Below are 23,991 nucleotides of genomic sequence, written 5' to 3'. Positions count from 1 at the left end.
ACTATTCACTGTCTGCATAATGACTGGATACCTTGCAGCCGAAATTATAATTGTGAGATAGTTTACCAAAATTCTTTTTCCAAAGAATATGAAAAGGAATATATGTATATAAATATATGACCAAAACATCATGCTGTACACCAGAAGTTGTAAACTGACTACTAAAATTTTTTTAAAAAATTCTTTTTTCAGCCAAGATATGTGAAATCTTATTCAAATCTGGAATTTTCTCTTCTAGTTAATTATTCTTAGAGAATCACTTATAGCGTAGAAGTAGACCTATGAAAAGGGAAAGAAGCACTTAGTTGAAAAAGCAGAGTCTCACAGGAACTAGTTAAGTTTTTAAAAGCGAGTGTAGGCTTATTTCATAAGCAGTGATGGAATAAATAATTAGTAATTTGGATAAAAAACTAATAACCACATAACATAAATTCCTAATTAGTAAAGACCTAAATATTAAAAGTCAAGTTACACAAAAAATAGAAGAAAGCAGAGCAGAGTATGGAATCTTTGGAGGGAGGAAGATTTGTTATGCTGAGAAGTAACGGACACCATTAGCCTGTACTGGTGGAAGATGTGTTTTGTAACAGGCCCTACTCCAGGCACTGGGAGTAGATACAGCAGTGAACAGAAATCACTGCCCACGTGGATGTTACATTCTAACAAAGACAGATACACACATAATAAATAAATTATATGGTATGTTAGAAAGTGACAGATACCCTAGAGAGTAAGGCAGCATGGTCGGGGTACAGATTGCGTTGGGTTAAATCGCATAGAAATTTGAAGGACCCAGAGATGTAAACGATGGGGCTGTCTGGGATAGGAGTGTGCCAGGCGGAAGAAATAACTAGAATGAGAAGAATGTTCAGAGAGATCAACTGAACTGTATATCCCATTAGGTAAAAAGCATGATTGTTTTGCTATTTGCTGAAAAAATATCAATTTAAGGCTTCATTTTATGCCATGTTTCCAATATAAATCTTATTGAATAAAAAGAAAGGTAAAACATATGTGTACTTTTAATTTAAATGAATGTTTATAAATCTCATGGGGGAAACCCATTTTAGACCTGAAAACAGTAGAAAAGGGACCAAAGAAATAATCACTATATTTTGCTATATAAAAAACTAGAATAACTGAAAAACCAAATAATAATTTGTCGTTAATACAACCAGGTGAATATTAACATATAAGGAGCTCATGCGATTGACAAGACAACACTAAAATGTCCAGTTGATAAATGAAGATGTGAACAGATAGCATTTCCTCTTTTACTCTTTTGTGAACGATGTGTTCACATTCCCTGATATCCTCTGTTATCAGTTCTCTAGGACATGTTAAGTCTTACACCTTTGCACATTGCTGTTTTAGAGCCTTGAATGTCTTTGCCACCTGTCTGTGCCCATTAAACTTCTGTTTCTCTAACAAGTCTTCCCTATTTCTCTTACAAGTTACATGATTATAATGTATTTAGAAATTCTCCAAGGAACTTTAAAAAGTTTGTGAGCATTGGCTGGATTTCTCTATGAATCAGGGGGAGCAAAATTCTCCATGAAAATTAAGTACTCGCTCCTATTAAGCAAGTTAACTCTCTTGTTGGAAACACAGGATCTGTTTAAATCCTGGGAAAGGCCAGATTACCTGATTAAAAGCAAAGGCCCATTCACCTTTCCTCAGTGAAAGAATTAGAACCCTTTTTTGAATGTGACCTGTTGGCAGCTGCCCCCGCAAGTCCGTGGTGAGATGTTGATGGGCTCGCTTGCTTCATCTTTCCTATGTTAGAGGAAATCGCAAGCTCCTCCATGTCAAGAAAGCTCCTGGTAAGAGCCCCATAGACGGCAGTGTTTGCTTTACTCTGAAAATGTTTCACAGGTCATCGTCAAGAACATGGGCTGGAATCTAGTTGGTCCTGTTGTTCGATGCCTTTTATGGAATGATAAGGAAGATGATAAAAGAAAGTATTATTTTCTGATGCTTGATGTACTGGTAAAGGTACGTTAATAAGACTTGATTCTTCTTGTCACAATACACAGCAGTATTTTATAATCCCCTTTAGTGCTTCTGATGGGAAAGCTTTTAATTCATGAGAATATTGGTGGAAACTCTTTGGAGAAAAGGCCCCACCTTATTGATTAGATGGACAAGTCCTCTTCATCTTCCCCAGATTTCCTGGATGTAAGAATTATCTAACCTCATCTTAGACCCACTGGTTCAGAGTCTTCGCAGAGAGATGTAAGAATCTCTATTTTTTTTTTTTAAGTAGCTTATTGAATAGATGTGGAATTCAAAGATTTAGAGAAGTAGCTCTAGGCCACAGAGACCTTTTGGGAAGGTTGGAACTGAAGTCCGATCTCAGTGCTCTTTCCCTTGTAGTGTGTTCCCTAAAAGAGCATGAAAACCTCAGAATGCCGCTGGTCACAGCGGGAACAGGAGTAGGAAGTAGATGAGCTGTGAATGACAGCCTTAGGAAGAGGCTGTTAGTAAAAGCTTAATTAGAGTCAGAGGCCAAAAGTGATGGTTGAGAGAGAGAGATTCTGAGAAAAAGGCTGTTATAAGAAGCCACTTAGAGATTACTCTAAATGAACACAAATGTATACTTGGAAAGAGGGAGACTCCCTAGATATTAGTTATAAACTATGAGAGCTTAAAAAAACCAAGGCAAATGAGGTGATAGGCTAGGACCAGTCAGAGGGCAGTGGAAGTTCTGTCTGCTGAGAAAGGGCAGGGGGGCCGCTGCACCCGTCTCAGGGCCCTGGCAGTGAGAGGCGGCCGGCCCGGGAGCCCGAGGAGGCCCTCGGAGCAGACCGGCCGCACTCCCGGGAAGCCTGCGCTCTGCTAATTACGCTCTCCCTTCCCTATCTCTCTGACTTTTCCAGGAGTTAAGTCTCTAAAATGTAGTTGTCTGACTTCTCGCTTTCACAGAATCACAGATTCTGTGTTTTGCTAGTGTATTTTTTTGAACAATCTGATGAGGTGTTTTGGTGTTAAGGAAAAATAATATATCTCTCAGTATATGCCTTTTAAAAATAGTAATCATGTGGCTTTAAATACAACTTGTATTAAACAGGTTCAATTGTGAATATTTTTGTAGTTATGTAATCCAAAGGAATTATTGTTGGGTTTGCTTGAACTGATTGAAGAGCCGTCTGGAAAACAGATATCCCAAATTATTCTTCTTTTACTTCAGCCATTACAAACAGGTAATGAGTGTATTGATACCTAAGTGTTTCTTGTTTTATCTGTGTAAGTGCCTTGCGGTTACTCCAGAATGTCAACACTATACCAGAGCAAAGTTTATGTCTGAATATTGAGTCCTCTGCTTAAACCAGTAACACCTCCTAGAAAGGTGGCAGTACCTGGCACAGGGTGGGTACCCAGTAAGTAGTTTGTTGAAGGCCATGCTGTTTTCACGTAGTGTGTTGTAACCTATAGCTTTTTGTGTAACCTTCCAATCAGCAACTTACATCTAGACTTTTCCCCGTGAACATATTTAAAGGATCACCCCTGTGTTGTCTGCAGCACTCAGTCTGATAGCATCGTGGTAGTCCTGTATCTTGATTAAAAACAGTATCGGGCAGGGTACTGCTCACCTGTGCGTTGGGAGTTGGGACTGGGAGCAGCAGAGGCACTGCTGAAGAAGGAGACAGTGTGGGAAGAGCAGGCGCCACGGCTGGGTGTGGGAACAGCATTGGTAAGAAACGGGCTTTGGCAGCCAAGGCAGACAGTCTCTATTCATGGGAAGAGACTACTTTTTCATTTTATGACCTGCATAAAACTCAGAGTCTGACAGAGGGACCCAGAATCAGAAGCTAGAGTAAATTTGTTTAAATGTGAGTGCCCAGCAGCTTTGTACCACTTGAAACATTCAAAGTCTTCTAGAAAGAAAAGCACTACCACCTTTCAGTTTTACAGTGCTTTGTAGTTTACAAGACACTTGTTCTTATTTTATACTTGTAACAACCAAAGAATAGGGAAAGAAGTGCTTCTGTTTCAAGTATATAACCTGGTATAAATAGACCTAAACGAAACTTTCAGGACATCTGTTGTTGTAAAGTGCCACAATTATAAGATGCTCAATTATTTTATGTGCCACTCAGAAGGAAAAAACACTGCCAGGTAAGGTATGAGATTACATCTTTGTAGTCCTGACATTACGTCTTTGCTGGACTTCTCGTTCCATATGTGGCGTGTTTGATGAGGCCCCTAAAGTGGCAACTTGGTCTCCGTTTTAGTGATTCAGAAACTTCGTAAGAACAAGGCGTATTCAGTCGGGCTAGCGCTGTCCACTCTGTGGAGTCAGCTCTCGCTGCTTCCTGTTCCGTGCTCGGAAGAACAAGTGCGAGCGGACGACCACGGCCTCTGTCGGTGCTGCAAGGCCCTGACAGAGTTTGCTCAGCCTTTTGTGGAGGAAGTCACTGCTGACAAGGAAAACTCAATGGAAAATGAAAAATTAAAGGATGAATTACTGAAATTGTAAGTGCACTTTGAAGAACAATTCATAAGGACTTAAGTAATTGGTAGTTTAGTTATTTTATGTTTCTTTGTTTTATTTGTTTGCAATGGAAATATAAACCTAGTTTCAGATTTTGAATTTTGGAAGGATATGGAGTTCAGTTGTTACAACATGGGCATTTAATGAGGAATTGATACTGTAAAAACTTAAAACCCAAGTGCATTGGTTTCACTCACTCACAGCCTTCTGCGGGCCGCCTTACTCACGGCCGTAAGCGAGTAGCGGCGGCGAAGCGGGGCGCCGGGGGCCGCTGCTCTGCGGCGCTGGGTCCCGCTCTCCCTTCGCGCGCGGCCGCGGAGCCGGCGGCGGGGAGGGCCCTGGGCGCCGTGAGCGCGCTGCTCCGCCTGGCTTCACGCACTCGGTGCTCGGCTAGTCCGTGTCCCAAGTGGAGAATTCTCCCTGGATTTTCAAGACTTGTTGCTAAAAATACACTAAAATACCTCAATAATTTTGATACTGAAAACATTGAAATAATGTTTCAGATATATGGGTTAATAAAATAAATTATTACAATTAATTTTTCCTGTTCCCTACTACTTTTAAATTATGTATGGGACTTATAGTATATTTCTGTTGGACAGTGCTGGACTGGGTTATATTGAATTACATGGACTGATAATTTTATTTTTAAAATGTTGGGGACTAAAACTACTGTTAGCTTTCTCTTGTCAGGTTAGGACAATAAAACATTTTTTACCATTTATAAAACCCATTATTTCATGAAAGAGAAGATATTTTAACTAAAAATATGTAAGCCTTAATCGCAGAATAAAGTATGGTTTTTTAAATAAAATAAATATAGCCTTATGATAAAATTAGTACATTGAGCCAGTTTTCCCTTGAAGTAATGAAAACTGTCCATGCATGAGCACTGATGCTAAGACAGGTATTCGGCATCCATCGGTGTAGTCGGACACAGGAGTGGCTCTCTGCTTGAGTCTAGCAATGTGTTCTTATGCTTTCCTCATTCCCAGTAAGAAGGGTCTTTTATCACCAGTTTTATAGGCCATTGAGTTATTGCTGCTTATGTAATTTTTCATGTGAAAACTAGTTATTTTACACTTAGGAAGTGCTGTATTCATAGTTACCCATTTCTTCAATTTTAGTTGTTTCAAAAGCTTGAAATGCCCTTTGCTGACAGCACAGTTCCCTGAGCCGTCTGAAGAAGCTGGAAACGATCCTTTAAGGTGTTTTGCGTCTGAAATAATAGTAAGTACAGCTAGTCTAATATGCTGTGAAATCTGCTGTAATCTAAAATGTCACCTGCTATATTCTCAACGTACTGCACATGGGCATGTAAATTGATCTATTTATTAATAAAGCAATATGCATTTTTTGTAGAACATGGATAACAAAAAGATGACAAATGAAAATAATTCTACTACCCAAATATAAATAATATTAACACCTGTTCTGGAAAAATATACAGTTCTCCTTCTGTGTCCCTTTCCTTTATCTTCCCTCAGAACACTTCCACTTCTGACATTTCTGGTCACCAAGTGGATGCATTTTTTCCCCACACTAAACACTTCTGCAGCAACAGCTGGGTGTCCTACAATTTAGCTCAGTTCTAACACTGCCCACCTGGAGATTGTATCATTCTACAGGTTAAGGGCTCAGATGCCAATCACTGGTGCTTAGTCCCCAGGTTACCCACAACTTCTGTCCAGCCTGGCTACACGTTGGAGGGTCCATGACCTCCTCCCCGTTAGATTCGATTATTTGCTAGAACAGCTCACAGAAGATCAGCATGAGAAGAGAAAAGGGTTCGGGACTGAGCCCTGCAGAGGACCAGCACTTAAGGTGAGCCCACCAAGGGGACCAAGAAAGAAGAGGTGGTAGGAATATCACAGAGACTGAAGTAGTGGAGTTTGAGGAAGAAGACGAGATTGCTGCTGTTACACGCAGTAGAGAGAGCTTGTCAAGTAGGACCTGAAAAGCACTCACTGGATTTACAAAGTAAGATGGCACTGGTCTCAGCAAGAACGATTTGACTGGACTGGGAGACAAAAACCAGTGGAGTAGATAAAGGAGTGCATGAAAAATGAGAAAAAGGAGATGACGAGTATAAGCTATTCTTTAAAAGAGTTTGGATACGTGAGGAAGAAGAGAGGCAGCAGCCAGAAGACCTGGGCTTAGGGAGGAGGTAATAGGGGAGTTGGAGGCTTGAGCACATCTGTAGGCTGAGGAGTAGGGACCGTCAGAGGGGAAAGAGAAGTGTCGTGGGACAGCAAATAATGTGGCCGGAGGAGAGCAGGCTGCTGCGCGCAGGACCGAGGGCGCCTGGAGGGGAAGGGGTGATGGTGGGCGTGCGTGTGGGAGAATTCGTAGCCGTGATGGAGTATTGTAATGGGAATCAGACCCTCCGACCTCAGATTCCTAGATGGGAATGCGGTGGTAGAAATGAGGATTGGATAAGGGGCTTCAGGGAACTGGTAAAGGTTTGAGATCCTGAGGGGAGAGGAAAGAGCGGTGGACGGCCGAGAGAGCGTTTGTCAGTAGCACTCGGGGCCTGTGCACTCGGTGCCTGGGCACTCGGGGCCTGTGCCTGCAGACTGGTGACAGTGCTCCAGCAGCACTCACCGCCTGGGCGTAGGAATAGAGAAGCTGCATGGCAGCTGCTTTTCCGAGGCTGGCATTTTATTGGGTAGATGTAGCTATAGGAAATAAGGGTGCAGATACTTCAAATGATGTATAGTGCATTGGGCGGTTTGGGAAAGAGAGGGAATTAGGAGGGGACAGATGGATAGGTTAAAATGAAGAAATAACAGGGCTGGAGAAGTCAGAGGTAGAAAAGGAGGTTGGTAGAAGAGACAGAATAAGAGGTTGTGGTCAGAAAATGAGATGAGCTTACGTGTCTAAAATGGGATAGTTCCCAATGTTGATAGAGGTCCAGGATGGAATTAAGCACCAAAATTGATCAGAAAATTAAGGTCACTAGAATTTAGCGGTCACAGGGATCACAAGGCTGGCCTGTTGCAGGAGTTATCGACGTGAACATTGTTTTCCTAGGATCATAGCAGGAGTAGGACGGGGGAAAAGATGGTGAGCAGGTACCAGTGTCTTCAGTGAACACGGGGAAGTGACCAGGGAGTCAGCATGTGTCAGAGATAAGGACAGATAAAGGGCAGCCTGGCATCTGCTTCAGAGGAGAATGTGCTTGTGCTGGCGAGTGCAGGAGGAAGCAGGGTAACAGTGAGCCTCCACCCATCCCGCCTGCCCCGCTGCTGCCTTCCCAGCTGTGCGGTGTAAGAGCAGCTCCCACCAGAGATCAGCCCGGTTTCTTTAGTGACATGGAGCATGCACCCTGTGCAGGGGTTGAGGGTGTAGGGTTCTCAGATCTCAGTGGAAGGGACATTACAAGTAAACTACACTCCTTCCAGCAGTGCGGAAACACAAAGCAGTCAAGAAATCAGGCTGCAATCAGGGCGGGAAATGAAGTGAGGAGGTGCTGTCTGCTCTGTGCTGGGAGAGGTGCAGGTCAGTGCGGCAGGCCTGGGGTTGGTGACCTCAGCCGTCCCTGTGGCACAAGGTGTTTTGGTGCAGAGCTGCTTGAATGTCCCAAGGGCTGCAGCATAGAACGTTCGTGACATGGTGAAGACTGCCATGAGAAACTGCAGAGTGGCAGGTATGTTGGGTCTGAGCGAGACTGCTGGATGGTATGTGGGGAGATAGTGAAGGCCCTGATTTGGGCCCAGGTGAACCCCAGATATCCAGAACAGCACTGTAGACTCTGGTTACACATGGTGATTTTTGGAAAGCTAATCTTACTCTGGGGGGCAGGGGGAAAGCACATACAGCTTTGGCCGAATGCAGAAATGGGGCTGTGTGATGAGGAGGACGTCTGGTGTCTGAATGCAGCGAACTTGTCTGCTAGCTGTAGCGAGAGTGCGTGGCTCTGCAGATCAGCGCAGCAGCGTCTGTCCGGCCTCGGGTGGCTGAGCGGCAGCCTCCTGTGACGGAGAGGGTTCTCCGTGGTTCCTTTTTGTGTTCTGAAGTGACTAATGGAGTCATCTGGGATAGGTGGATTGTAACTCCCTGAAGGCTGGGAAAGTCTTATTTGGCTTTCTGATTCCCCAGTGTCAGGCCCAGAGCCTGGTCCTCAAGTATTTCTTGAATAAATGAGTGAATGTGTGGAAGGTCAGTATTCATTCTGATTTAGCTGTTTTTGTCGTCCCCTTTTGATTGCTGTGTAGTAGTTTGCTGTGGCCTTAACTTTCTTGTACTTTGTGGAGCTTTTCAGTAAATACTTGACATAGATGTGTGTTGTCATTTTCTAGATAAGGAAACTGAGACTTCAGAGAGGCTAGGTAGCTCACCCAGGGGCTCACAGCAGTTCCATTGGATTCTGAAGGTCAGATGCATTCCGGGACCCTGGAGTTAGAAGTAGGAGGCATCAGCGCGAGCTTGTATTCCTCAGGTCTCTCTCTCCTTCCGTCCTTAGAAAACAAGCATGAGCCTGTAGTTCACGCCCTCCTGCAGGCATGCCCCTCCCCCTCTCACAGCGTAAGAGCCCACATGACCTGAGATACCAGCGCCGGGTCCCCAGCCTCTCCTGCCGCAGGCCAGCGTCGTCCTGCCCACTCAGTGTCTCGGCCAACAGTGGCCAGTGCAGTTTTGTTCCTGTTCTGCATCTGAGTGGTTAGTTTACTGTCATTTCATGATAGTTGTATGTCTACTATTTGTAGATTGTCCTCAAATCTCTCTGAGGCACTTTTTTTTTTAATTGTGGTAAAATATGAAATTTACCATTTTAACCATTTTTAACTGTGTTGTTCAGTGGCATTAAGTACATTCACATTGTTGTGCAACCATCACCACCATCCATCTCCAAAACTGTTCCATCTTCCCACTCAGTTCCTTTAGGTTGTTGGAAAAATTTATCTTCTTAAAGCAATAGGACTGAGGTCCTCATTTTTGTGCTGGCCAGGGGCCACTTTGAGCTCCTTGAAGCTGCCTGTAGTTCCCTGCCACACAGCCTTCTTCACAGGCCACCTCATAGCCTGGCAGTTTAGTTCTTTGTCACCAGCAGGGGTGAGCTTCTGGCTCTCAAGGAGGGCCTGGACCCTCTTTAAAACCCTCTTCCTGTTAAGTCAGGCCCACCCAGGATCATCTCCCTTCTCAAGTCAAGTCAGCTGACTTGGGACTTTAATTACATCTGCAAAAATCCCTTTACTTTTGCCATGTAACATAATATAATCGTGGAGGGGGGTGCATCTTGCCATGTTCTGTTAGTTGGAAGCAAGTCTCCCCGGCCTCACGCACTCTCGGGGAAGGGGTTATACAGGGTGTGAGCGTGGTGCGAGAGAGGGCACATTACAGTGTCTGCTACAGCTTTTTTATCCATTTCACAGGGTTTTTTATCAGCAATTGGATACCCTTTCCCCAAAATGATTTTTAATCATGGAAGGAAAAAGAAGACTTGGGATTATCTTGAACTTGAGGAAGAAGAGCACAAGCAGTTATCAGACTCCCTGGCTTCTCTGGCGTACCTCGTGTTCGTGCAGGGCATCAGCATTGATCAGCTTCCCATGGTCTTAAGGTAGGACTTAGTGTTTACTCGTGTATTCTGAAAGGAACAGCATCACACTTATTTATCTAATGTCTAGTATATGTTTATTAATGTACTAATACCTTTTAAATGAAGTATAAACAAAATTTATTTTTATTCTAAATTAATACTGCCCATAGTCTGTTAAAGCCAGTAGTACTCAAGTAGTGAAAAGTACTCAAGTAGTACTCAAGTAGTGAAAAGGGTGGAGGGGGGTTGCTGAAACAGACGTAGGGAATGATGTGGGCAAGAGCCAGAAAGTGTTAAACTGAGCTTGGTTTTAAAGCTGCTGGGACACCCTGGACTGCAGGGGAACTGGCCAGTTACCAGTGGGGCGCCTAAATTACTATCATCTTTTCACTGGATTGTGAATGTGATTCTGAGTGGATATTTATATGTCCACCCTCAGTCTCTTTTAATCCAGTTTATTCTCAACACACGAGAAAGAAAAGCTTTAAGGACAGTCAGCCCCTTAATGAAAACCCTTCAATGGCTTCCTAAGTGGCTCTAAGAACAAAGTCTAAATGACTTCCGGTGAGGCGAGCTCTTGCATGATCTGGTCCCTGCTTTATTGTCCGGGTTTACCTCCTGCCACCTTTCCTCCTGCTTCCTTTGCTCCAGTAGCACAGACCTCTGGGTTTCTGGTTCAGATGTGTCACAAACCTTCCTGCTGCAGGGGCCCTGTACATGCTTAGAACCTTCTTTGTCCTTAAATGTTGCTTTCTGAGGAAAGCCTTCTCTCATCACCCAATTTAGGTTGAATCTTCGTGTTATAATGACCTTGACCTTGTCCTTCTTTTCCCATAAAGTTTTTAAACTGAATTTTAATCAAAACTTTAAAAAATAAATACATACTTTTGTAATGTAACACCTTTTGGACTTTAAGTTCCATGATAAGGACTGTGTGTCTTGCAGGCCTTGGGTGTATTTCTTTGTGTATATTTATGTACAAACATACTTGAAGATGTGTTTGTGAATACTGTTACCATAGCTACCACTTGCACTTCATCACGCAGTAAGCACTATGCTAACAGCTTTGTACGTGTTCTCTAATCTTTGTAATAACCCTTCCAAGTGGAGCGCCCCCTCTCTTCACGGAGGACAGTAACTAGCTCAGACAAGCTAAGACACCACCCAGGCCCATGCAGCAGGCGGCGGGCGAGGTGGAGTCGCGGCAGTTCCGGCGGCGACCCCGCAGCCTGTGTCCGGAACCGCCCCCGCGCCCACGGGGGCTTAGTTTGCTCGGGCTGCCGTGACAAAGTACCACAAACCGCACAGCTTAAAATAACAGACACTTCCTACCTTGCGGTTCTGGAGGCTGCGAGTCTGAGGTCCCGGTGCGGGCGGGAAGGAGCGTCTGGCCGCGCCGCGCTCCCGGCTCCTGCTGCTTTGCGGGCGGTCCTTGGCGCCCCTGGCTCGTCGCCGCGTCGGCGTCGCTCCGGCCTCGGCCTCCGCGCTCATGCAGCCTTCTCCCGCTGTGCGTGTTGTCCACGGCCCCTTTTTTACTCAGGGTATCAGTCGTACGGTATTAGGACTCACGAATTATTGTCACTTTCTCTTGATTACTCCTGTAAAGACCCTGTCCCCAGGTGCGGGGCTTCCTGCTCTGCCCCAGCTTATCACTACCTTAATTGTTTTTTTTAAAGACAGACTTTTTATCCAAATAAGGTCGTATGGTGGTTAGGACTCCAGCGTAGCTTTTATGTATGTAAAACTTCTAAAAATGCATGTGTGTGTTTATATATACGTATTTTCTATTTCAGCCCATCATACCTTTTGCAATTTAACATGGGCCATATTCAAGTCCTTTTACAAAGGTAAGATCATTTAGATGGCATCTCAGAATTAAACAGTAGCATTAAGATCGTCTTTGTCAAGAACAGAGGAGACTGCCTTCTCTTTGCCACGCCCTAGTTAATTAATTGGTTATTTTATAAAATAGTGAAGCACATATTCACAATAGAGACAAAAAAGGAACCAAAGAGGTTTTACAACAGAATCTTTTATTTTAAACCAAATATAATATTAAAATATTGTCTGGGGGGGCATAGCTCAAGTGGTAGAGTACATGCTTAGCATACACAGGGTTTTGGGTTCAATCCCCAGTACCTCTAAAAACAAATAAGTTAACCTAGTTATTACCCCCCAAATAAAAATAACTTAAAAAAATTGTCTTTTAAGGAGATTTCCAGTCATCTGCTTCTGAGGTTTCTTTGCTTATTTCAGAAGTTGTTGTTTGAGAAAACCTCTGTCCCACTGCAGCCTCTTCCATCTAAGAAGGGGTGGCCAATAAAAAAGACATTCATCCGTGGCTTTGCTTCATGGACAAATTCTGTGAACTACATCAAAAGGAAGGAGGTGTCTTGACTCCACGTTTTATAACTTAGATTACTAACAGTGGTCCCATTCAATATCTTTTCTCATTTGAGGCACCAATAAGAAGAAAGACGCTCTTTTAAAAAACATTACAAAGTAATATGTTTGCATAGTTTCCCAGACAGATACTTAAGAATTTTACAAAGCTCTGTATGCTTTGTTTTCTTTTCCTGTAACCTTTTAATTATCTCTTGAGATCAGCCAGGGCCTTTCAGTACTTCCTCTAGGAACACTAGTGATAGTGTATTAATCCCATCTCTTCCGAGGTGAAGGAAGATTTGTAACATGGCAGATGTCCAAAGCCTCGGCCTACAAGGCAGGAATTTCCAAGGGTCTCCTGGCACAAGCAGTTACTAACTCTGTAAATTTACTGTCTTATGTATGTCTTAATGATTTTACATTTTTTACTTAGTTTCTTTTTTATTTATGAAAAGAGAATACTTGTTGATTTGAATCTTAAGCTCTGTAGTCTTAAGATTTCCAAACTGTTTAGTCATTGAGCCAAAAACTGTAACACTTTAATTCCTTATTTGGTTAGAATAAGAACCTGGAGCCTGAGATAAATATTTTTTGCCACAGATTTTACCTAGTTAACAATGATCGCAAACCTTTAAAAAATACATGATCGCAAGGGGACGCATTAATTTTTTATATGTATAAAGAATTGAAAAAGTTTTACTGATTAATCAACTAAAATGCTTAGCACTGTATAAGGTACAGTTGATTTCTTAGCACTTGCGGTTGGAGATCTATTGATCTGATACCAGGAGTAAGCGCTCAGTGGGCTGATTTTGGTTAGATATGGATGTCAGTAGAAATCAAAAGACAGATCAAAAATGGATTCAGAATTCTGACTAAGTTCTTCAACAGAATTTCTCCTTAATGATACATATTTTTAAAGTATTTAAATTTCAATTTTTGCTTTATTTTTCCTAAAACGAAAATTAATTTTAAAACAGTTTAGAAAACCATGTTGATAAATTTTAATATTCTCTTTCAGAACAGAGGAGTCTGTTTTCTCCAAAGGATTGGTAAGATTTGTTTGCACCCATTGTAATTTAAATGCATAATCATGTTGACAAATACAGCTACTGACTTTACCATTTATGTGTCTCTGCATGTACCTTAACCTGTAGGATCTGTTGGAGAACGGTTTGTTGAGATTAGAGGACAACAGTCTGCTTCACCAGTACTTAGAAATCAAGAGTTTCCTTACTGTGCCTCAGGTGAGTGAAGTATGCATTCTAATCTTGAAGAGGTCCCTTTGCTTGTCTGAACTTCAGGTCTTTTCAGGCTCCTCTCCCACTTTCTTCTCCATGTCCTCTGAAACTAGGGCCGTGCTGTCCAGCAGAACTCTGTGATAGTAAAGCATTCTGTTATCTGTGCCATGCAGTTTGAGAACCACTAGCCACACTGAGCACGTGAAATACGGCTGGTGTGACTCAGGAACTGAACTCTTAATTTTATTTAATGTAAGTTAATTTAAACGTACGTAGCTGTACGTGGCTAGTGGTTGCCACAGTCGACAGCACAGCATCTAGTAGAAAATGTAACTGTATTCCTTAACACTTTGCTTCTGTAGGAACCTTAGAAAATGAAGCCCTTTTATTTTGAGCATAACTCAAGTCCTCAGGACTCCGTCAAGGCATGCATTAACTCATTACTAGAAGGACATTTTGTTTTTCCCTCCTGTGATTTCTTCTGCCTGTTTATTTTTATACTGTTAGCTGTCATAGCCAAGTAGGTCCTCAGATGTCTGTGTAGAAACTTGTTTTTCCACTTTTTAAATGAAAAAATATGGTTTTTGTTAGTATATTAAGCCTGATTATTTTAGATCAATGGGGTTACATTTCAGCATGTTCGATTTCATTTTTTTGCCACTCTGTAGACGTAACTGAAAATTACCCTTCACTTGTAGATTTACACTTCATACCGCCCAGCTCAGGGTCACTTACAAAATGGGTTGTATTTAGCTTCCTGTAGACCTAGAAGTGGAATGGAAGGCTCAGGGAAAAGCTTCCTTCATTTTAAAATCTCCTACCCGCACTTCTCTGCATTTTTAGAGTATCCACCAATAATATAGTCCTTGTAGTAAATATAATCTATTAACATTTGAATTAATTTTTTTTAAATTTCCAGGGCTTAGTCAAAATAATGACACTCTGCCCCACTGAGACACTGGTATGTACATGTTTGGGACTGAATGATAATAAGTTTTAATAAACAATTTAATCTTTAGTTTATGTAACAATATTATTTGTTCCATTTTAGAGAAAAAAGGGTTTAGCTGTGCTTCAGTTGTATATTAACAAGTTGGAATCACAAGGCAAATATACATTATTTAGGTATGTATTGAGAATGGTTAATTGCAAAGTTGGTTAAAAACCAAATTAATGCCATTAATTATTCTAGGTTATTGTATTTTGGTGTATTTTACATGTAATTCCACTCTGGCTGGAAGCCATATTATAATAAATTCTCTTATCTGTGGTGGGTAGGGAAAAGCTAATCAAAAATTATGGATACATGTATCAATATATATTACATAAATAATAATACGTATTTCAATTTGATTAACTGAAGTTCTCCAAAATTAAAACAGACTTAAGAGATTGAGCTGAGACTGCTGGGGCTCCTGCTAGAACTTTAGATACGTCAGTAACCTCTGTTATTCACAGTTGAAATTAATGGCGCTGGAATTACAACTCTGGGCAGAGTGTCCACTTGAACTTAACAGGGGAGCTCCTTCATAGTGCTGTTTGAGGGGGTAGATTCCAGCCGCTCTCCGAGTTCAGGGTTGGCACACTCTCTGCAGAGGGCTGTAAGCAGGCATGGGCGTGCAGGCCATGTGGCGTCTGCCGCGGCCGCTCAGCTTTGTCTTGGTGGAGGGGTGCGTGTGTTCCAGTAAAACAGCAGGCAGCAGCGGGATTTGGCCTGTGGACCTTATTGTGCTGTCAGCTATATATAAATCTCAGTTAAAACCAAACTGGGGCAGTGTTTACGTGCTGAGAAGTCTGTTTTGGGACTGGCCAGTACTAACTCCTGCTCCTGTCTTCTTTTCTACTGCCAGAGTCAGGGCAGGTTTATGAAATCGCAGTTTGATGCTTAGGTCTCCTACCAGCTTCCTATTCTCATCTACCTATTTTGTTTCCCTACGAAAAAACTCTGCCTTTTTCTTAAGCTAATCGATTGTTTACTTTCATTGTAATTAAGTTAGTCTAACCAGACTAGTCTACTTTCACTGGGAGTACTTTTAGTTTTTAGGATACTATACTAGTGCCCATTCTTCCCATGTGAAAGCATTGCAACTACGTGCATAAAAAGATTCAAATTTGGCTTTATAGAAATTTCTTATTGGAAAGATTCAATTAAAATAGAATTTGCTGCTAAAGAGGGAGTGGAGAAAAGGGAACCCTCCTACATTGTTGCTGGGAATGTAGCCATTATGGAAAATAAAATAGCCATAATGTAGCCATTATGGAAAACAAAAAAATAAAAATAGACTTACCATACGATCCAGCAGTCCCACTCCTGGGGATATATCCAGAGGGAACTCTAATTTGAACAGATACATGCACCCCAATGTTCATAGCACTATTTACAATAGCCAAGACATGGAAGCAGTCTAACAGGTGACTGGATAAAGAAGCTGTGGTATATTTATATAATGGAATACCACTCAGCCATAAAAAAGAATAAAATAATGCCATCTGCAGCAATGTGGATGGATCTGGAGATAGTCATTCTAAGTGAAGTAAGTCAGAGAAAGAAAAATACCACATGATATCACTCATATGTGGAATCTTAAAAAAAAAAAGGAAAGAAAAAAGAAGACACTAATGACCTTATCTACAAAACAGAAACAGACTCACAGGCATAGTAAACAAACCTATGATATGGTTACTGGTGGGAAAGTCTTGGGGAGGGATATATTGGGAGTTTGAGAAGTGCTAATGTTAACTGCTATATATATAAAATAGATAAAAAACAAATTTCTTCTGTATAGCACAGGGAACTATATTCAATATCTTGTAGTCACCTATAGTGAAAAAGAGTATGAAAACGATGTATGTATATGTATGACTGAAACATTATGCTGTACACCAGAAATTGACATATTATTTTTTTTAACATTTTTTATTGATTTATAATCATTTTACAATGTTGTTTCAAATTCCAGTGTTCAGCACAATTTTTCAGTTATTCATGGACATATACACACTCATTGTCACATTTTTTTCTCTGTGAGTTATCATAACATTTTGTGTATATTTCCCTGTGCTATACAGTGTAGTCTATTCTACAATTTTGAAATCCCAGTCTATCCCTTCCCACCCTCCACCCCAGAAATTGACATATTATAACTGACTATATTTCAGTTAAAAGAACAATAGAATTTGCAGCTAGTGAGGGCAATAACCATAATAGGTGATCTTTGCAGTTAGTTGATCACCTTGCTAATTGTCCTCTCTGGTTTTTGTATTCCTAGAAATAACACATGGCCCATCTGAATTTGTAAAACTTTCATCATTTTAATTACAGTGCAGTCCAGGATAATTTCAAATGTACTTTTGCTTTTAAGGTGCTTACTGAATACAAGTAATCACTCAGGTGTGGAGGCCTTTATTATTCAAAATATCAAAAATCAAATTGATGTGTCATTAAAGGTAAGAGCATAACCAAGGTGTCAATTATCAGTTTATTTTACTTTGTAGGATACATTTATTCTTATGTAGATTTTTGCCCCGTGGTCTTTTTCTATCTCTAATATTTGTGTACGGGCACACCTCGGAGATATTGCAGGTTTGGTTCCAGACCATCACAATAAAGCAAAAACTGCAATAAAGCAAGTCATAAATTTTTTGATTTCCCAGTGCATATCAAAATTAATTACACTGTACTGTAGTTTATTACATGCACAACAGCATTATGTCTAAAAAAACAATGTACATACCTTAATCTTAAAATACTTATTTCTAAAAAATGCTTAGTATCATTAGAGCCTCAGCAAGTTGCCATCTTTTTTCTGGCGCAGAGTCTTGACTCGATGTCAGTGGCTGCTTACTGATGAGGGTGGTGACTAAAGGTCTGGGTGACGGGCATGTTTCCTAGAGTCAGACAGCAGTGAAGTTGGCTACATCAGTCGCCTCTTCCTGTAGTGAACAATCTCTGCAGCACGCAATGCTGTATGACAGTATTTTACCCACAGCAGAACTTCTTTCATAATTGGAGTCAGTCCTCTCAAACCCTGCCACTGCTTTATCAACTAAGTTTATATAACATTCTAAGGCTTTTGTTGTCATTTCAGCATCTTCACCAGGAGTAGGTTCCATCTCAGGAATCCCACTCTCTTTGCTCATCCGTAAGAACCAGTTCCTCATCCATTCAGGTTTGACCATGAGGTGGCAGCAGTTCAGTCACATCTTCAGGCTCCACTTATAATTCTAGTTCTCTTGCACTTTCCACCACATTTACAGTTACTTTCTCCACTGAAGTCTTGACCCTCTCTAAGTCATCCATGAGGGTTGGAATCAACTTCTTCCAAAGACCCGTGAATGTTGATATTCTGACCTTTTCCTCTGAATCATGAATGTTCTTTGATGGCATCTAGAATGGTGAATCCTTTCTGGAATGTTTTCAGTTTATTCTGCCCAGATCCACTAGAAGAATCACTGTCTACGGCAACTATAGCCTTGTAAAATGTATTTCTTAAAGAATAAGACTTTAAAGTCAGAATTACTCCTTGCCCCGCGGGCTGCGGAACGGATGCTGTGTGAACAGGCGCGAAAACAACGTTAATCTCATCATCCAGCTCCATTAGTGCTCTTGGGGGATGAGGTGCGTTGCCAGTGAGCAGTTAGTGTTTTGAAAGGAGTCTTTTTTCGGAGCAGTGGATCTCAACAGTGGGGTTAAAATACCACGTCATGAGGAGATGTGCTGTCCTCAGGGCTTTGTTGTTACATTTGTAGCACAGGCAGAGTAGATCTAGCGTAATTCTGAAGAGCCCCAGGATGTTCAGAACACTAAGTGAGCACTGGCTTCATCGTCAAGCTGTGTTACTGCTCTTGAGAGCCAGCCTGTCCTGTCCTTTGAAACGTTGAAGGCAGTGACTTCTCTCCAGCTATGAAAGTCCTAGGTGGTATCTCCTTTCAACATGAGCCTGTTTCCATCTGCACTGAAAAGCTCTCTTTAGTGTAGCCACCCTCCTTACCTGTCTTAGCTAGGTCTTCTGGGTAACTCGCCGCAGCGTCAGCATTAGCACCTGCTGCTTTATCTTGGACATTTATGTTCTGGGGAGACTTCTTTCCTTAAACCTCATGAACCAACCTCTGCTGGCTTCAGACTTTTCTTCTGCAGCTTCCTCTCTTAGCCTTCATAGAACTGAAGAGAGTTAGGACCTCGCTCTGGATTAATTACGTTTGGGCTTAAGAGAATGTTGTGGCTGGTTTGATCCATCCAGACAAGCTTTTTCCACCCCAGCAGTAAGGCTGTTTCACTGTCTTACCCTTTGTGTGTTCACTGGGGTAGCACTTTCGCTTTTCTTCAGGAGTTTTCCTTTGTGTTCGCAACTTGGCTTAGCTGTTTGGCACAAGAGGCCTTTGCCAAAGGCCTTGGCTCAGCCTTTGACATGCCTTCCTCTCTAAGCTTAATCTTTTCTAGCTTTTGATTTAAAGCGAGAGACGTGCAACTCTTCCTTTCACTTGAACACTTAGAGGTCACTGTAGGGTTATTAATTGCCTAATTTCAGTATTGTGTCGCAAGGGATAGGGAGGCCTGAGGAGAGGCAGAGAGACCAGGGAATGGCCTGTCACTGGAGCAGCCAGAACACACACAACTTCAATTAAGTTTGTAGTCTTATATGGGCATGGTTCGTGGCACCCCAAAACAGTTGCAGTAGTAACATCAAAGATCACAGATCACAATAACAAATATATAATAATGGAAGTTTGAAAGTTTTTTGAGATTTACCAAAATGTGATACAGAGACACAAAGTGAGCAAATGCTGCTAGAAAAGTGGTGCTGACAGACTTGCTAAACACAGGGTTGCCATGAACCCACAATATGTAAAAAATGCAGTATCTGTGTATCTGTAAAATGCAATAAAGTGAAGTGCAGTGAACTGAGATATGCCTGTATATTTATCCCCCATTTTTACTCTTTAATACCTGATTTTGAAATTTGTTAACTGGAGATTTAAATTGTATTAATTCTTTGAGCTGATAATGATTCCTTTTTGTTTTGCTGCACACTTCTGAAATATGAATGGAAACTGAAGTCTGTTGGGAATACTCAGTGACTCCACATACAGAGAGAAAAAGTGCACCGATGCGCTCAGACTGGCAGAGTTTGTTCTAGGTGTCTGGAAATAGTGAATGAAGAAATGGAAATTAAAGTTTTAAGATGTGTATTTTAAATGTGTAATGGTTTACTTTAATAGTTACAGGGTATTAGAAAAACAGGAATTTATCAGCCTATTATTTAAAATGTTTCCCAATTTTCATTTTGCTTTTCAGAGAACACATGACAACAAATGGTTCACAGGACCACAGCTGATTTCCCTTCTAGATCTGGTGCTCCTTCTCCCAGAGGGTGCTGAAACAGATCTACTGCAAAACTCAGATAGGTGAGGTGACTGTTGCTAAGGTTCACACAGTAAATTCAGAATAAAATGTGAAATCCCTTATCAAAATAAAATGTATTTTCCTGTGATTTTATAATCTATGGTTAACTCATAAAATTACATAAGGATTTTCATATTTAAGTAATTAGGTATTAAGTAAAAACAAAAAAAGTCTTCTTTCCAGAAGTCTGACTAACAGTATGGTTTTGTACTTTGAAGGTACCCAGCATTCCAGTCTAGCCCATGGGGATTTGGAACAATAGCACTGGTGACTGAAAACTAAGAATTTCATGTATATAACTTATAAAAGGCTTATGTATTTGGGTTTTATTGTTTTGTTCTCCAGGACATACATCATTTTTTCTTCCATATAGAACATGTAATTTTACTTTCGGTATACTATAATGGATGTTGAGAAACAGTTGTGAGCATTTATAAAAGGAATCTTAAAATTCAGGAAGCAAGAGATATTAAAGATAACAGGTTGCCCTTGGAGAAAAAAGAATAGTAATTTTCACAGTTGTATTTGATGAACTTGAGAAGAGTGATAAGTTAACGTTAAATGGATAAGAAGTGTGGTGAAATGTTAAAGGGAAAAGTTTCTAATGGTAAACATAATTGTAAAAATATACCTAAGGTTTTAACTTACCTTTTATGTACTGAAATTGTTGATTATATAAAATTATACTGTAAGTAACAAATTATATATTTTTAATTAACAGGATAATGGCCTCATTAAATTTATTGAGGTATTTGGTTATCAAAGATAATGAAAATGACAATCAAGTAAGTGAAAATTTTGAAAAACAAACTATTGTCTAGAATGCATAAGGTATGTTTTATATTTTCTTATCAATACTTACTTAAGCCAGTAGTTAATATTTTACCCAGCTACAAAGTTGTGAGAAGTGCCAATGATTATTCTTAAACCTGCAGTTAATTCCCAGGAGCCCTTCCCACCCCACATCCACTTCCCTTTCTTTTCCCTGTTGTACCTCTGCTCTCTTGCCGTAAGCATTGTTCAACCTTGCTGCACTGCAGTAGGTCAGTCGCAGGTCCTGAGATAACCTTTTGGAACTCAACATGTATTTGGGCACCCTGTTCACTTACCTCTACCTATAGCTCGTGATTTAAATCTGAGCTATATAAAATAAAATCATCTGATAATTTGATATCCCCTCATCAGACATGACAAATTCAAGCATATTCAGTACTAAACCTGACCCTGGTAATAGCACCTTTTGAATAATGCATAGGAAGTTGAGTTTAAAAAAAAAACACAACAGTGCATCACTGTAAGTATTCAATACACAGAAAACTGTTTGAGGGAGGTCTGTCATACAGTAAAATCATTTGCTTTTCATCTTCTTCCTGCCTACTCCATTCTCATACTTGCTTTCTGTATGTGTGTCACCTCTATTAACGCTGGCTACCTGAATCACAAGTGTTGTTAATTTCTTTTTTAGAAAGTAATAAAAAAAATGAAAGTAACTGATTTTTATTTAAGAATGCCAAAGAGTTTTTTTTTTTTTTAAAAATAAGTAAGTCATGATTTGGGATGAAAAGTTTAAGAAAAGTAGCAGCTTCCTTCCTTCTTGACTGATCTGTTAGATTTGGTGACTTGACCTCCTGTTCATCCTTCTTGAGCCCCAAATAGTTATTTCCTATCATTGACTAGTGCAAACTCTGTACTAGGGTGGTGTTTTCCCCTAACATTTTATAAAATTTTTCAAACATACAGCCAAGTTGAAAGAATTTTACAGTGATTACTGATTTACCCATCACCACCATTCTACCATTAACATTTTACTCCACCTTTATCATGTATCTATCTCTCTACTCTATCTATCAGTCTCTTATTTCTTAATGCATTTCAAGCTAAACTGCAGATATAAGCATCCTTTCCCACGAATAAAGAAGAGCTGTGTATCTGTAGTTTTTCTTTCAGTTAAAGTTTACATAAAATGAAATGCACAATTTTTAACTGTACATTCAGTGAGTTTTAACAAATGCATAGATCTGTTATCCAAATCCTTATCAAATATAGAATATTACTATCATCACAAGAAGTCCCCTGTTTTCCTTCCATTAACTCTGACCTCATCACTCCACACCCATCACTTCCCCTGCCAGTGGCAATCTCTGTTCTTGCCAGATGCTATCATTTATTTATTCTTCACAATGCTATAAGTACTCTTTAGTTTTTATTTTTCATAGATAATGTAGGCCCAGGAAGGATCTTTGACTTGCACAAATACATATACCTACTTAAGTGGTAGAGGTAGCTATGACCCCAGGCTGTGACCAGAACCTTTGAATCACAAACTAAATCTTGACTCCTTTCCAGCGGAGTTTCTAAATTCAGCAGCAGTGGAAGCCCTGAGGCTTCAGGAAGGTGTCCTTAGGGTGTATGGTATGAGTGTTTACTTACATCAGGAAGAGACCATATCTAAAGATGATCTGACTTGCTTGACAGAAAGAAAAAGAATCTTCTTGATTAAGAGTGATAGATTTATTTGATGGGCCTCTGCCTACAGAGGAAGGACGGAGCAGATTAGCATTATGCCATGTCCACTGTGATATCCACAATGCCTCGCATTTATTTGACTTGAACATTATATGGTGAAGAAAAGGATATAACCAGCTTTGTAAGATTGCTTTCTTATTTAATGGTTTTTTAAAAATTTTTCTTAGAGATCAAATATTCCAGAGTATTGCTATGCAAGTTACTGTAAGAATTATCATACCAAGGAAATGAGCAAAAAATCAGTACAAGATGGCACCTTGACACTTTTGAGGAAGCTTGCTCATCATGGAAGCATTTCTCCCAAGTGCAATCACAATAGGTCACATATATAAATGAAAGGCCGATCTGTCTGCTGTGGTTAATCAAAAAATGACAGCTTCTGAATTTTAAGAAACTTTAAGGGGAAACAAAATGATACTCTAGTGGTGAACTGTAGGTAGTTTTATTCAGGACTCCTACCAGTACCTAGTTTTGACCAGTTAAGTGTGCTGAGATGGTAACTAGTCAGATAAAAAACTTTTGAAAAGTAATCATAAAGGTGTATAGAAAAATTAAATAAGAACAGAATTATTAAAATACAAAACAAAGTGATTCATAATTGAATGATCATCTATTTCTTTTCCTGCTATTTTTGGTTACTGTCAACTGACTTACTCTTTTCACAAATCATTTCCCTTCTTACCTGACCATCTCATGCCTCTTTATCTGCATAAGTTACAGGCTCCTTCTCCCACACTTCAGTTTTATGTAACTTCTTGACCCTCCATCTGTCCTGGTAAAGCCAACTTAGTTTTTAGACCTAGTATTCTGTATCATTTGGCAGGTATCTAAATGAGTATTAATTATTGAATTACATTCACTTATTCTAATACACAGCCCATAATTTTATCCCGCATCCTCTGTCCAGTCTACTCATGTCCTTTCATGTCCACCTGCTTACATGTTCTTTTTCCAAAATAGTTTGTGATTTTAATATGTAAAATGAAACAGGGACAAGGGAAACAATGTGAGATTGTAAAGGCCATGAGTTCGTACCAGGAATTTTAAAAAACTGAATTATGTAATGTATCCTTGTGTTTTTTTGTTTAGGAAAAACCAATAAATATCTGGCATATATACATATACATATAGTTCTATATAATCCACCTTTCTGGTTCTATTTAAATTGTTTCTTTCTCCAAGATTAAAATATATCCCTTGTGTGTTATCTGCAGAGCCAGATGACGTCAGGCTATGCATGCTCCTTAATATTACAAACGGCAGAAGTTCTACAATATGACTTCGTAAATAACTCATTTACAAATTAGGAGAAAGGGGAAAACTGGGTCTTACTCATTTCCTTTTTATTTCCTCATTATCATGGTTGACTGTATCCTTTGCAAGGCTCCTGTCTATTCTG

At 40.3% G+C, this 23,991-nt stretch overlaps 1 protein-coding gene across 1 annotated transcript in view; it reads left to right on the top strand.

Moving 5' to 3' along the window:
- The window catches only part of GLMN (glomulin, FKBP associated protein), a 35,384-nt gene that overhangs the window by 3,732 nt on the left and 7,661 nt on the right, over positions 1-23,991 (top strand). Inside the window, exons 4-16 of the mRNA XM_032487085.1 lie at positions 1,876-1,995; positions 3,095-3,203; positions 4,236-4,476; positions 5,623-5,725; positions 9,871-10,058; positions 11,831-11,884; positions 13,444-13,474; positions 13,580-13,669; positions 14,583-14,624; positions 14,715-14,788; positions 17,026-17,110; positions 19,959-20,068; positions 20,788-20,851. Of these exons, the coding sequence (XP_032342976.1) occupies positions 1,876-1,995; positions 3,095-3,203; positions 4,236-4,476; positions 5,623-5,725; positions 9,871-10,058; positions 11,831-11,884; positions 13,444-13,474; positions 13,580-13,669; positions 14,583-14,624; positions 14,715-14,788; positions 17,026-17,110; positions 19,959-20,068; positions 20,788-20,851 (1,311 nt within the window). The remainder of the gene's footprint in view (positions 1-1,875; positions 1,996-3,094; positions 3,204-4,235; positions 4,477-5,622; positions 5,726-9,870; positions 10,059-11,830; positions 11,885-13,443; positions 13,475-13,579; positions 13,670-14,582; positions 14,625-14,714; positions 14,789-17,025; positions 17,111-19,958; positions 20,069-20,787; positions 20,852-23,991) is intronic.

The sequence above is a fragment of the Camelus ferus genome, chromosome 9 (genome assembly GCF_009834535.1).
Source record: "Camelus ferus isolate YT-003-E chromosome 9, BCGSAC_Cfer_1.0, whole genome shotgun sequence".
Classification (NCBI taxonomy): domain Eukaryota; kingdom Metazoa; phylum Chordata; class Mammalia; order Artiodactyla; family Camelidae; genus Camelus; species Camelus ferus.
This window is presented reverse-complemented; position numbering and strand designations above follow the sequence as displayed.